The sequence below is a fragment of the Nomascus leucogenys genome, chromosome 2, assembly GCF_006542625.1.
Source record: "Nomascus leucogenys isolate Asia chromosome 2, Asia_NLE_v1, whole genome shotgun sequence".
In the NCBI taxonomy this organism is placed as follows: Eukaryota; Metazoa; Chordata; class Mammalia; order Primates; family Hylobatidae; genus Nomascus; species Nomascus leucogenys.
The window spans coordinates 28,953,968-28,969,244 of NC_044382.1; the positions used below are offsets into that span (position 1 = coordinate 28,953,968).

Sequence of the window (15,277 nt, forward strand, 5' to 3'; positions counted from 1 at the left end):
TTTCACTTCTAGGAATTTAAAGGAAGAAACAAAGACATACATAAAAAGATATTCGTTTTAGCATTGCTTACAATAGCAAAATAAAAAAATTAAACAACGTAAATGAGTAACAATAAAGGATTAAATACATTTCAGTTCAATCTTCAATGATACATTATATAATCATTAAGATACTAAGTAGAATATTTACTGATGTGGAAAGATGTTCACAGCATATTGTTTGGAGGAGGAAAAAAAAACAAGTTATAAAACAGTGCAATTCCAAGTTACAAATCAGTATATTCAGGATAACTCCTTTTTTTTTTTTTTTTTTTTTTTTTTTTTGAGAATGAGTTTCACTCTTTGCCCAGGCTGGAGTGAAGTGGCGCGATCTTGGCTCACTGCAACCTCCGCCTCCTGGGTTCAAGCGATTCTCCTGCCTCAGCCTCCCAAGTAGCTGGGATTACAGGTGTGTGCCACCACGCCCAGCTAATTTTTGTATGTTTAGTACAGACAGGATTTCACCATGTTGGTGAGGCTGGTCCGGAACTCCTGACCTCAGGTGATTCACCTGCCTCGGCCTCCCAAAGTGCTAGGATTACAGGCATGAGCCACTGTGCCCGGCAACTCCATGTTTTAAAAACAAGATGTGATCTATATGAACAAGAAATAAACAGTCTGGAATATACATGACAATTAAGTGGTTATCTTTGGGTCATGTTACATATTTCTCATTTTTTTCTTTATGCTTGGTAGTATTTTCTAACAATTCTGTAATTAAATATTTTTAATAAGTTGTTAGAACTGATGATTTCTAACATACCCGCTGGCAACTTTGACACTTTGTGCATCTATGACTGATGCCCTAAGCAACTTCAAATAGCCCATATTTAGTGTGGACTTGCTGTGTGGCCTTTGGGGTCTAAGCCTTTGCCCACAGCTGCAGCCCTCTGCATTCCTCTCTCCCACACTCACTGCCCAGCTGTCTCCCCTGCCAGCCTGGGAGCTTCTGCTTGGCAGGACCCAGCTGCACCCCTGTCTGTAATCCATGTGCCTAGCCAAGAGCTAAGCAAAGGAACACAGCTCAGCATACTGACAGGTGCCTTGCAGGCACAATGATAAAAGGCACAACCCTAGCGCTAGAATCTTACTGGACACCAGACTCACACAAAGTGCTTGGTTGTATAACACAGATGCAGAAAACCAGAGGAGAGAAAGCAGGGCGAGCTGGGCTGGGAGAGCCTAGTAGAGGAGAAGGCCATGCAGGACGGGTGGGTGAGGGCACTCTGGGCCAGGGGCACAGCCTGAACAAAGGTGAAGCTACCCACAGTCCTTTGGGATCCATGCCTCAAAGCTTTCCAAGAAACTTTCGCAATCCTTGTTCTGCTAAATTTCCGTACTTTGGCCCCAATGGGTAAAAGTTAATTCTCCTAAACAGAAGTCCTCCCTCATCTAACCCTGGATTAGCCACCAAAGACAACAACAATCTTTTGGGACAAAGACAATGAATTATCATTTAATCCACTTTCCCCAAAGCTCCCAAAGGGAGATGGAGGAGGGGAGGGTCAGGGAGTTTGGGGGAGGAGAGGGGGTTGCAGGAACAACCAGAACATCTCACATGCAAACACTGCTCACCCTCACCACCAGGCCATTGGATTCTCTTGCGGCACCACCAGCCCCATTTGACAGATGGAGGAAATGAGGCTCGGAGAGTTCAAATGGCTTGCTCCGGGGTCACCCAGCCAGAGAGTGGGGAAGGTGACTCCACTCAGGCCTTCTGACTCCAAGTCCAGTGCTATTTCTAGGTAACACACAGGACCTGGAGTCAGGAGCCCTGGGTGGCTCTGTCACCCTCTGGCTGCATGGTCCCATACAAGCCGCTCACCCCTCGCAGCCTCTTTCTCCAACTGTAAAATGAGGAGGCGCACACTGGGCCCGCCCAGGTCCTCTTCCGGCTGGGCTCTCCAGGCCTTCTAGGGGCGACTCAAAGCTCATCCTATCAATTACATTTCCCAAGTTGGGCCGGCAAAGATCACCAGAAGATCCTCGGCCTGTCACGTGGTTAAATAAAAAAAGCAAATGTCCCAGATTAACTTTCACTGCACTGCTCCTGCTAACACCTGATTATTCAATTTTCTAGTTTCCTTAGATGAAATATTTCTGCTAGCTAGGCTCACTGGGCGGCTAAAGGGCAAAATAATTAATTATTGCTGAGCCAAACACTGAAAATCGAGTTAAAATCCAGGGTACAGTCCAAAGCGGACAGTTCTTGACATGGGTCCCTGAACGAGTCTCCGGCTATTTCAGGCCTCTCTCATCCGCATTTCAGCCAAGAGATTTGGAGACGCCCTCGGGCAATTTCAAGATGTGGGGACAGAATCTTCCCAGGAGCGACTCTGCCCCTCCTCCCGCACTCAGTGCCCGCTAGTCCCAAGCTGTCGGCTCTGGGGGTACTGAGGCTGGGACCCGCCTTCGGCGCAGACACCGGCGCGGGGCGTGTGACGGAGCCCGGCGACGACGGCGGGAGCTCCACCGCAGTTTCGTCAGAGGTAAAGGTACGCGCCGGGCGCGCGCGGCGTGTGCACACACACACACACACACACACACACACACACACACACACCCGCGCGCGCAACCCTCTCATCGCACATTCCCCCCGACCTCGAGAAGCTCAATCACACGCCACTAGCCCCTCCGGCCTCTGCCGCGAACCAACCCGAGCGCGCCCGCCACCGACCACGCGGCCCCGCGGCTCCCCTACGCAGCGGCGTCTGCAGCGGGCCAGGGCCGGCCTGCATCCCGCGTGGCGGGCTTCCTCTCGGCGACACCCTGCCACGCCACGCCGTCCCAGCCGCCAGCCCGAAGTCGCCACCCGGAGTCCGCCCGGAGCTGAACGTCTCGGCTGCGGCGTCCCTTCCAAGTCGCGTTTCACCGCAAGGAGTCAGCTTGCAAGCCTCTCCCCGCCCACCCGGTCCCATGACAGCTGCTGCCGCCCAAAGACAGGCAGATTATAACAAGAAGCAAAGTTTCCCTCTCTCTCCTCCCACCTCCCTCCCCCCATCTCCGCCTTCCCCCTCCCTTCCACTGTTATGCAAAACGGGCCGGCACCGGCGCTCCCACTCCAGGTACCAAACCAGCCCCCGCGAGCCGCGCCCGGTTCCGCCCGGCCGCCCCTCTCCGTGCCCAGGCGTGTGCCAGCACCCGGGGGCTCCTCCGAGGTTCCGCCGCAGCCTCAGCTTCCCGATGACCCGCAGCCGGGCGCCCAGAGAAAAAACCCTAACTCTGGAGCCAAACTTTATGCTTGCAACAGGCATTGGGTGGGGAAAATGGGGGAAGGGGTGGGGGGCGCGCACGCCTCGTGCTAACATTTTTGGTGTCTGCTTATCCCAGCAGCACCCCTCTCCCAGTCTCCAAGCCACCAGCTTCCTCGCCCCCCCGCGCCCCGGCACACCAGAGCACCCTCTCCTGTCACGCGCGTGTCGCCAGTGGGGCTCCCGGGCTCAGCCAGAGCCTGGGACTCCGCCTCGCCTTCCCTTCCCCCTGCATCGTGGAGCGCGCACCGGGGCCGCGCACCGCCGGGGGACCCAGGCGCCCCCAGACAGTCCTTCCGCCCCCATCCAGCCTGGCTTTTCTCCACAGGGGGCTCCGCCCGACAGCGAAACCAGGAAGACGCTGTCTCCGCCCGCATGTCCACGTGCCCCGCAGACCCCTATGCCTTTAGCCGGCAACTGGCAGAAAACTCCGCGCTGTGGGCGCGGGTAGAAAGCGGCGGGGGGCCAGCAACAGTACTCTGGGGACTACAGCCTGGAGGACTAGGGGACTCCGGAGACCGGGGCATGCACCCGTGCCGGGGCTACAAGTCCACGTGAAAGTACGGCAGCAAGTGCCGGGCGCTGACGGCGCGCCTCCAGCACCCAGCGCCAGCCTGAGGGTACCCCACACCGTGGCGCGCCTCCACCTCCCAAAGGAAGCGCGGTACCCCCTAGTTTTGCCCGCGGGGGGGCAGACTCCAAGCAGCCAAGGCTAAACCCTCCCCAGCGGCCGTAGCGCCCCCAACGCTCCAGCACGCGCCGGGAGACCTCCGGCTCCCTGCCCCAGTAACGGAGCGCATCGCAGGGCGCCTGGAAGGGGGGCTCTGCAGCCTGGAACCCCCAGTTACCCCAGGGCTTCCACCGCTGCCTCCCGGCCTCCGCGGCTGCGGCTGCGGCCCCCGCAGCTCAGCACCCCTGGCCCCGGGCCCGCAGCCCCGGCTGGCCGTACCTGCGTGTCAGCGAGATAGTTGAGGAAGAAGGAGGAGAGCTCTTCGTCCAGCAGCGCGCCGCAGTCGTTCCCCGCCATCTTCCAGCCGCGGCTGCAGCGTGCGGCGGAGTCAACGCCGAGCCGGCCCGGGGGGAGGGAGCCAGCGAGCGAGCAAGGGAGGAGGGAGGAGGGAGTGAGGCTGGCGGGAGGCGGAGGGCGGAGCTCGAGCCCCCGGCTGCCGCAGGGCCGCTTGCTGCGGGGGCGGGGCCGCGCGGCGCCCGCGGGAGCCGGGGGGTCGCTCACCCACTTTCCTGCGCAGCGTGTGGCGCCGCGACCAGCTCCCGCAGCCCTCAGCAGGGGGTAAAGCTCAGGCAGCCAGGTGGCGGTGCCCCAGCCAGCAGCCCGATGCCTGCGCAGCAATGCGGGCAGCCCCCGGCTCCTGCCAGAGCGAATCACGTTGCGTTAGCGCTGGGCGGGCCCTGCGAGACAACCTGCTTCTTATGCACAGCTTGGGGAAACTGAGGCTCAAGAAGGCATAGGACCTCGTTCGAAGGCCAGGCGCAGTGGCTCACGCCTGTAATCTCAGCACTTTGGGAGGCCGAGGCGGGTGGATCACCTGAGGTCAGGAGTTTGAGACCAGCCTGGCCAACATGGTGAAACCCCGTCTCTACTAAAAATGCAAAAAAAATTAGCCAGGCATGGTGGCGGGCGCCTGTAAGTCACTCTTCATATCCCTCCTGAAAAAAAAAATATATATATATATGTATGTGTATACATATATGTGTATATATATGTATATATGTGTGTGTATACATATATGTGTGTGTGCGTGTGTGTGTATACCTAGGACCTCGTTCGAAGCTACAGCGCACATCAGTTGCAGGAAGGGAAAGCTTAGGTCTTACTCCCCTGGAGGACTGAGTTTCTCTACCCAGGCTACAAGGCCAGAGAAGGAGGGAGAAATACCATAGATCAAAAGTAAAGAAATCAAGAAAGGCTCCTTGGAGGAGGAGGCATTTTTATCTTTTACTTGAAGGGTGCGTTTGCCTATATTCTGTGCTAAACCTGATCGTATATCTCTCTCTCCCATCATCCCCAACACCCTTCCCCCAAAAAATTCCAATGAGTTCTCTTACCAATGCCCACAATGCATGAAGGGGCTGGGCTCCTGCCAGCCTCCGCAGGCCCACTCACAACGGGCTTGTACACCCAGCAGCCACTCACCTAGTAATCTCTTCAGGGCATCTTTCCCTATTACCCCTCGGACTGTCAAGCCATTTCCTCTCCTTCCATCCCCACCATCATGGGCTCCCTTAGCTCCATCAGCAGGCCTTTTTTCTCTAAAAGCTGGTCAGAGTTGCCATTTTACATTTGTTGCAATGAAGACTTAATCTTTGTATCTCTCCTTACAAGACTCTTAACACCGTGAAAGCAGGGCCTAAATCTGCTTTTGCACTTGCTGTATCTGCAGTTCCTGGCACATAGTAGGCACTTAATAGATGATGTGTTAACTGAAAAAGCTGGAGAATTTTGATTCTCTGCCACCACCACCACCACACATTATACAGATAAGGAAACTGACTGTCAATGTGTATGTGGAGTAGTGCCTGAGCCAGAACCAGAACTCAAACCTCCTGACTCCAATCTTCAACTCTCATCATCATGCCCTGTTGTTTGCCAGACAGGTGATGAGGGCACTGCCTGGATGAAGGCAAGAAGGCGGGAAGCTTTAGGTCTGTTTTATTGGGCACACCTGCCTCCTGCCCTCCTCCCACCCTACACTCATAAGGGCTGCCCCACCCTGCCCACCTAACAAGGGCTTCCTTCCAGCGGGAGAAGGAAACAGAGGGAAAGTCCCCAGCACACCTGCTGAGACTTGAACACCAGGGCAAAAGCTTCCTTCTCCAGTCCGAGGTTCCCAGAACCGCAGGGCGTGATTTCACTCTTTGGGCTTAAGGCCAGTGTGCTTTTAAGGAACAATGCATTCCAACAGAGAGCCTGCATCTAGCCTCAGAGCCCTAGACTAGGAGTCAGGAGTCCTGGGTTCTGTTTCAGACCCTGCATCTGGATACTGGAACATCTTGTTCCAGTATCCAGCAATTCAGGGGGTGAAGAGCGTGGGCCCTGGAGTCACACTGCCCGATTTGGAACCACAGCAAGTCATTTAGTCTTGGGTCTCGGTTTCCTCATCTACACAAATGGGGACCCAAAAACTACCTACTTCATAGGGATGTTTTGATGATTGAGGAGATAATATATGTAAAGTGCTTGGCACAGTGCCTGACCTCATGGAGAATATGCTAAGCACTCTGTTCTGTTTTCCTTCTGTTAAAATGGGAATAAGAAATATATATCCCTTAAAGGCACTAGCCAATGTTACTTGCCTTTTTTCCAGCACTTACAGGCTGCTGGCATACTTTGGACTCCAGTGTATTCAGATTTGAATCCTGGTGCAAACTAGCTATGTACCCTTGGTCATTTACTTAACCTCTCTGAGCCTCAGTTTCCTCATCTGTAAAGTGGGGATAGCAATGGTACTGCTCCACATAGGGAACCTGTGAGGATGGATTGAATGAAACAATGCAATTCATGTAAAGTCAGTTGCCTGGCCCTGAATCTTTCAGGTAGGAAATGCCCATCATCACTATAGTCATCACCAACATCACCAATATCGTCACCATTAGCACTAAGGACTTGAATTCTCCCAAGACCCCATTTTTTTGCTACTCCCCTGGGCACCAGAGTCAGAGTCCTGTGGGATGGTTTCGGAGATGTCCCTTCCAGGCCCAGCCTGGCCCCTGACTGGTGGTGTGTCCTTTATAGCCCAGAGGCCAAACTTTGGAGTGTCCCCAAAGCCACCCATCTCTAGCCTCGGTCCTTGCAGAGCTGCAGTGCCATTCACTGCCTTGCCAGGGAAGACCTGACAGCACTTTCCCAGAGGCTTTTTTGTTTTTAAAACTCCCACGTTGATAGAAAAGCCACACATTGCCCAACGTCAGGGGCTTTCTCGCCAATCACTACATCCTCACAACAGTCTTCTGGCTGGCAAGAAATTTAGGTGAGAAAGGGCCTCACCTGAGATATCTAGCCTCCTTTTCAAAAGCATATTGTCCCAGAAGTTCCTTCATCACAAGTTGCTCACAGAGTCTCAGCCTCATGGAGGAATTTGAAGTTCCTCTGGCCCATGGAAAAATGTGAAGTTCTTAATTGAGATTAAAAGTCCTGGCCTGGGTGTGGTGGTTCATGCCTGTAATCCCAACACTGGAAGGCTGAGGCTGGAGGATCACTTGAGTCTAGGAGTTTGAAAACAGCCTGGGCAACATAGGGAGATCCCATCTTTACAAAAAATACAAAAAAAAAAAAAAATTAGCCAAGGGTTATGGTGTACACTTGCGGTCCCAGCTATGTTGGAGGCTAAGATGGGAGCATCACTTGAGCCCAGGAGGTTGAGGCTGTAGTGACCTGTGATCATCACTGCCCTCTAGCCTGAGACCCCATCTCAAAAAAAAAAAGCCCTCAAAAAACCTGAGGTGCTAGATGATCTTGTGCCATTTGCTTCTCCTCTCTGAGGCTGTTTTCTTATCTATAAAATGAAGGAGTGGCCTGGCCTGGTGGCTCATGCCTGTAATCCCAGCACTTTGGGAGGCTGAGGCAGGCAGATCACCTGAGGTCGGGAGTTCGAGACCAGCCTGGCCAACATAGTGAAACTCCATCTCTACTAAAAATACAAAAATTAGCCAGGCATGATGGCAGGTGCCTGTAATCCCAGCTACTCGGGAGGCTGAGGCAGGAGAATCGCTTGAACCCAGGAGGCGGAGGTTGCAGTGAGCCTGGGGGCAAGAGCAAGACTTCATCTCAAAAAAAAAAAAAAAAAAGAAGGAGTGGTCAGTTGGGCGCACTCCAGCCTGGGGACAAGAGTGAGACTTCATCTCAAAAAAAAAAAAAAGGAGCAGTCCGGGCGCAGTGGCTCATGCCTGTAATCCCAGCACTTTGGGAGGCTGAGGCAGACTGATTATGAGGTCGGGAGGTCTAGACCATCCTGGCTAACAGGGTGAAACCCCATCTCTACTAAAAATACAAAAAATTAGCTGGGCGTGGTGGCCCCCGCCTGTAGTCCCAGCTACTAGGGAGGCTGAGGCAGGAGAATCGCTTGAACCCAGGAGGCGGAGGCTGCAGTGAGCTGAGATTGTGCCATTGCACTCCAGCCTGGGCGACAGAGCAAGACTCCGTCTCAAAAAAAAAAAAAAAAAAGAAGGAGCTAGCCTAGATGAACCTCTGCAGAGTCCTGCAGCCCAGATGTTATGGCAGTTTATAGACATCAACCAAAACTTAGGGTTTTTCTGTACTGAGCATGTGCCCAACGCCTGAGTTTATAGCATCTCTAATCCTTCCAGCCACCCTCCGTAGGGTAAATCATGATGTCCATTTTATGACTGAAGAAACAAAAGTTTAAAGGGGGTTAAAGTGATTGGCCCCAGACTACATAGAGACAACAGCTCAGATTTGAACCCGCGTGTGTACATGGTCCGAGCCACAGACACTGGAAAGGGAGTGTGAAAAATCTCATAGCATCTAACCTCCCCAGGAAAGCTAGAAGGGCAGCGCACGTCCTGTTTAATAACTTCCAAGTGAAGGGCAATAACAATGCCAAGCTTGGACATTGTGTGGCTTGACTCCTATCTTCTCTGCCTTTTTTATCAGCCTCGCCACCCTCAAGATTAGTGAAAGTGAGCCCTGTGCATTCCTAGTGCAAAGCCCAGAGCTCCCCAGGCTCCATGGAAATGGCTACAGCAAAATGAACCTATTTGACTTGAATATTTTCGTCGCTACCGACAAATGCTCAAAAGTCGAAACATCAGCATTTTCTCCTTTCCGATAATAAGATAATGCTTTATTCAGACACTACATACAGCTGTGGTTCTCAAACTCTGGAGGGCATGACAGTCACTTGGGCTCTATCGCCAGAGATTCCAATTCAGTAGGTCTGGGGTGGGCCCAGGCATCTGTGCTTAATAGGCTCCCTCAGGTGACTCTACTGTAGGAGATGAGACATCATTCAGCAGATACGTAGCGAGCGGCTACTATGTGCCAGCCACTGCTCTAGATGCCATGGATAAATTGGTGAACACAACAGCCACCATCTCTGCCCATATTCTATTCAACGCAACTGCTTAGTAAATTTGTGTTGAATGAGGGAGGGAGGTAGGACATGGGCGTTGACAAACGCAGAGGCTTCCTGCCAGCCACCCACAATTCTGTGATTCTGTGACCCAGGCCAGGGAGCCAGATGCTCATCTATTTCCCAGCTTCTGTCCAGGAGGCAGGGACTCAGGCCAAGAGGAACTAAAAAGCTGCCTGCTTTGTATTGTTGATACTGAGAACCATCTCCATCTCCCATGGAATGATAGAACTTTAGAAGTGTGGAGGAGCAGTGGAAAGGTGTTTTCCACTAGCTTCACTGTACAGGTAGAGGAATGTGGCTGAGGTCACACGGCCCTTTAGTGGCAGAGCCAGAACCAGAAGCCAGGGCTTCAGATGGTGTGTAGAGTGCTCAGGTGGCTTCCATAGGATGAACTTCTCCTCAGGGCTGACCCTTTAGAACAACATCAGCTACATGGTATCATTTGAGGGTCTCAGAGTCAAGGACTAGGGCCTTTGACACTTGGAAGCCCATGAAGTAAGGCTCTTCTTTGTGTTTAGCAATGCTCTCTTATTCCTGTAGGGTTAACCTATGAACTCACCAATGCATTTGGGGGAAACAGCTAGCAGATCACTTTCTGTTTCACAAGCTACAAGTGATTAAAGGGCTTTCAAATCAGCAGGTGAGGGGCATTAGCAGCTATAATGTCAGCTATTACTGTTTCCCAGTTTTGCAAGAGCCCCATAAATCCTCCTCCTTCATCCTCCTCAGCCCCATAAATGACTGCACAGAGCATGGGAGCAACAAAATTAGACAGGGATAGAAAAGTGTGCTTTTTCCTTATCTACTCACAGAGCAAAAGATCCTAAAAGACCCTCCTTATGCCCATTTAATAGATGGATAAACAAAAGCCCAGAGATGAGAGTTCTTTCTTTTCTAGAGAGATACAAATTATATCAAGTTATTATTTAAATATATATAGATTTAATATATATATTAAATATATATTAAATATATATATTAAATATATATATTTAATATATATATACACACACACACATTAGAATGATGTATATTTGTGTCAGAACAGCAACAGAGCATCATGGGCACAGATCATAGGTACAGCAGAATATCACAGTCACAGCCCTGGTTTCCTCAGCTTCCCCAAGAATTCAGACACCTGAGGGGGAGAAAAACATAAAAGGAATATTCTCCCTTCTGTCGGAGTTGTTTTATTATTTCATTTTAAAATTAGAAATTATTTTAAAGTACACAAGTAACACAACTATTTTATCCATGTATAAAAATTGGAAACAATAGAGAAAGGACAAGGCTCTGTGACCATTCCCTTGCTAGAGGTATCCACTATGAGTGTTTCATGAGTGGACTTCTAGACCTTTTTCTTGGATTTACACTCATTTATGTTCATAGAGGAACTCAAGGTTTTGTTTGGGAGATTTTGTTTTTATGAGAACGGCTTTTTTTTTTTTTTTTTTGAGACGGTGTTTCACTCTTGTTGCCCAGGCTAGAGTGCAATGGCACAATCTGGGCTCACTGCAACCTCCGCCTCCTGGGTTCAAGCGATTCTCCTGCCTCAGCCTCCCTAGTAGCTGGGATTACAGGTGCCCGCCACCATGCCTAGCTAACTTTTTATATTTTTAGTAGAGACGGAGTTTCACTATGTTGGCCAGGCTGGTCTCGAACTCCTGACCTCAGGCGATCCACCCGCCTCGGCCTCCCAAAGTGCTGGTATTACAGGCATGAGCCACCGTGCCCGGCCGAGAATGGCATCTTAATGTGATTACTATTTTGTAATTTCCTTCTTAGAGCGTCTTGCAGGTCTTCCCATATCAGTACATATAGATCTACCTTCTTCCTTTACATTGCTGCATGGTTTTCCCCGTGTGAGTGTGCCACAAACTTGATTTGTAACTATTAGTCCATCGTGATTCTAGACTTACATTCCCCATTTGGTTGTGTGGTCCTGATTGGATCACTAAAGAATATGCAAAGCTGGGGATAGTTTGTTAATAAAATGATGACAATGGATGAGTTCTTTCATTCATTTAAACAGTAAAAGCCTATGGAATGCTTACTTTGAGTCTTCATCTTTTAATACACAGTTGAGCCAGATCTACCGTCAGGAGTTCAGTGAATAACATTAATCATGTTGCTACATTGTTTGAAATTCATTCATCATTCCTTCATGGGCAACCTACTTTGTGGCAGGCACTCTGCCAAGCTTCCTGGGACTGTACTAGTTGTGACTCCTTTGTTTGCAATGAACAGAAAACCCTACCCAAACTGGCTTTAACAGATAATATATGGGCTTACATAATTAACACACTAAAGGGAGGGATGTTGTCAGGAAGATGTGGATGTTCATTTCTCAGCTCTGCTTTCCTCTGTGTTGGCTTGATTCTGAGTCAGGTTCTTTCCTGGTGACAGCAAGGTGACATGTTCCAGGCTAAACCCAAACCTCTTAGCAAGCAAAAGCCCTGGATTAATTCTGATTTCTTTTTCATCCTTTTTTTTTTTTTTTTTTTTTTTGAGATGGAGTCTTGCCCTGTCACCAGGCTGGAGTGCAGTGGCACAATCTCGGCTCACTGCAACCTCTGCCTCCTGGGTTCAAGTGATTCTCCTGCCTCAGCCTCCAAAGTAGCTAGGACTACATGCATGCGCTACCACGCCCTGCTAATTTATGTATTTTTGGTAGAGACAGGGTTTCACCATGTTGGCCAGGATGTCCTCGATCTCTTGACCTCGTGATTGGCCCGCCTCAGCCTTCCAAATTGCTGGGATTACAGGCATGAGCCACCATGCCCCGCCCAATTCTGATTTCATCCATTTGATTCAAAACTCTTATCCAGTCCCTGCTCTGATTGACCAGTATTCGGTTACATGGCTACCTCTGAATCCAGGAGTCAAGCAGTTTGATATAAACCTCCCAAACCAGGGCTTCTTAGTAAGGAACCATTAATTTGGGTGAGAAAAAAAAAACACATATCTGTTTTCACTAATCTGTAACTGAAATTTAGCATTTTTTTTTCTGTTATAAATATAGCCAACAAATCACGGTAGTATTAAAATTACTAGCCCAGGCAACATAGTAAGACTTCGTCTCTACAGAAAAAATAAATTAGCCAGGCATCGTAGTCTTAGCTACTCAGGAGGCTGTGGTGGGAGGATGGCTTGAGCCCAGGAGGTCGAGGCTTCAGTGAGCCACAATCATGCCTGCACTCCAGCCTGGGCAATAGAACAATAATTTTTCTAAAAAAAATTACCTGTAACTTTGTCACCAATAGAGATCACAGATATTTCATATCACATCATAATTGTCACAGGTATCTTAAAATATCACTTATGTTCAACACTAGTTTGAAATTATACTAGTTATTAGGCCAAGTAGTGCTTGTTTTTTATTGTGCTAATCAAGAAGTACAAATATTTCTATATCAAAAATTTGTTTTCCTAATAATTTCATAACTATTTCAATACAATTTGCTTCCTTTAGACCATATGTAGTATATGTCATACCATTTAAAAAATCAATCTGAGGCCGGGCATGGTGGCTTATGCCTGTAATCCCAGCACTTTGGGAGGCTGAGGCAGGCAGATCACCTGAGGTCAGGAATTCGAGACAAGCCTGGGCAACATGGTGAAACCCTGTCTCTACTAAAAATACAAAACTTAGCTGGGCATGGTGGCACATGCCTGTAGTCCCAGCTACTTGGGAGGCTGAGGCAGGAGAATCACTTGAACCCGGGAGATGGAGACTGCAGTGAGCCAAGATCATGCCACTGCACTCCAGCCTGGACAACAGAGCGAGACCCTGTCTCAAAATAAATTAAAATAAAATAAAATAAAAATAAGAAATCAATCTGAGGAGGGGTCCATGGGCTTCTGTGGGCTGCCAGAGGGGTCCATGACACAAAAAAAAGCTTTGAATAGAAGGTGAGGAATGGGTGTCTCCCCAAAGGGAAAGCAGGTGCCTTACCAAAGGGAAAGGAGAGTGCTGAGCGGCAGAAACAACAGATGTCCGATCCAAAGGGACACAAAGATGAGTCTGACATGAGCCTGTCCCCCAAGCTAGTTTGACTAGGAGACCCCTGGAGATGCCGTGGTCAGCCTCTTCATTTTACAGACAGACAACAACTAAGACTCAAGAGGGGAAGGGACTCACCAGAGGTCACTTAGTGAGTAGCAGTGTCAGGACCAGGCCAAGGCTCCCTGACTCTAGGCCTGATTATTTTACTCCAGCCTCTTCAGGGTGAGTGGGGAGGATACAATGAGACCCTATAGTCCAAAAGTTAAACATTGGCATATATGACAGAGGGAAATTTAGAATGTTAAATGCCTATATTAAAAATGAAGAAAGATCTAGAATCAATAATCGAACCCTCTACCCAGACACTGGAAAAGGCAAGCAGAAAAGAAGAAATAATACAAATTTGAACAGAAACCAACAAAAAGAGACTAGAAAAACAATAGAGAAAAATCAACAAAACCAATAATTGGTCCTTTGAAAAGATCAACAAAATAAATTAAGAGAACTTTAGTTAGATTGACCAAGAAAAAAAGAGAGATGACTCATATTACTAAAATAAGAAATAACGCCGGGCGTGGTGGCTCATGCCTGTAATCCTAACACTTTGGGAGGCTGATGCAGGCCAATCACCTGAGGTCAGGAGTTTGAGACCGGTCTGACCGACATGGTGAAACCCCATCTCTACTAAAAATACAAAAATTAGCTGGGTGTGGTGGCAGGCGCCTGTAGTCCCAGCTACTTGGGAGGCTGAGGCAGGAGAATGGCGTGAACTCGGGAGGCGGAGCTTGCAGTGAGCGGAGATCATGTCACTGCGCTCCAGCCTGGGTGACAGAGCAAGACTCCGTCTCCAAAAAATAAATAAATAAATAAATAAAATTAAAAAATTAAAAAATAAAAGAGGAGTCACTTACAGAAATAAAAAGGATTGTGAGAGAAACTATGAACAACTGAATGGCAATAAATTAGAAAACGCAGATAAAATGAACAAACTCCTAGAAAGGTGCAAACTATTAAAACTGATTCAAGCAGAAATAGAAGTAAAGAGATCGAATTAGAAATAAAAAATTATCCACAAAGAAAAGACCAGACCCAGATGTCTCCACTGGTGAATTCTATCAAACATTTGAAGAAGGACTAATACAATTCTCACAACATCTTCCAAAAAAATAGAAGAGGAGGGAACACTTCCCACCTCAGTCTGTGAGGCCAGCACTACTTTGATACTAAAACCAGACAAAGTCATCACAAGAAAACTGCAGATCAATATCTCTTATGAATATAGATGCAAAAGCAGTACACATGAGGACTTAACTACTGAATTAAATATCTCAATGGGAAGATGTGCCTAAAGATGTCTCTGGTTTCTGAAAGATTCCTATCATCAAAAGCAATAAAAGATCATGGAGATACATCAGATTAAATTTAAGCATAGAAATACAGTGGGTCCATTTTGGAAAAATATGCAAAGATAACTCACAAGGATTTTTTGTTCTGTAAAGCAGGATTAATAATACATCTTTGGCCAGGCGCAGTGGCTCACGCCTGTAAGCCCAGCACTTTGGGAGGCCAAGGCAGGCGGATCACGAGGTCAGGAGTTCGAGACCAGCCTGACCAATATGGTGAAACTCCGTCTCTACTAAAAATATAAAAATTAGCTGGGCGTGGTGGCATGTGCCTGTAATCCCAGCTACTCAGGAGGCTGAGGCAGGAGAATCGCTTGAACCTGGGAGGTGGAGGTTGCAGCGCGAGATCTTGTCACTGCACTCCAGCCTGGGTGACAGAGCAAGACTCATTCTCAAAAAATAATAATAACAATAATAATAATAATAATAATAAATCTTTGGGTCAGGCACTGTGGCTCATGCATGTAA

The 15,277-nt window shown here is 48.8% G+C and overlaps 1 protein-coding gene across 3 annotated transcripts in view; it reads right to left on the minus strand.

The window, feature by feature from the left end:
• The window catches only part of PPARGC1B (PPARG coactivator 1 beta), a 123,373-nt gene extending 118,971 nt beyond the window's left edge, over positions 1-4,402 (minus strand). For 2 of the 3 annotated variants that reach the window (XM_030826729.1, XM_030826718.1), the window contains exon 1: positions 4,240-4,354. In XM_030826729.1, the coding sequence (XP_030682589.1) occupies positions 4,240-4,317 (78 nt within the window). In that variant the 5' untranslated portion in view covers positions 4,318-4,354. Of the gene's footprint in view, positions 1-4,239 lie in introns of all 3 variants that reach the window. The other variant, XM_030826725.1, reaches the window with a different exon arrangement.
• Between the last annotated feature and the right edge of the window lie 10,875 nt (positions 4,403-15,277).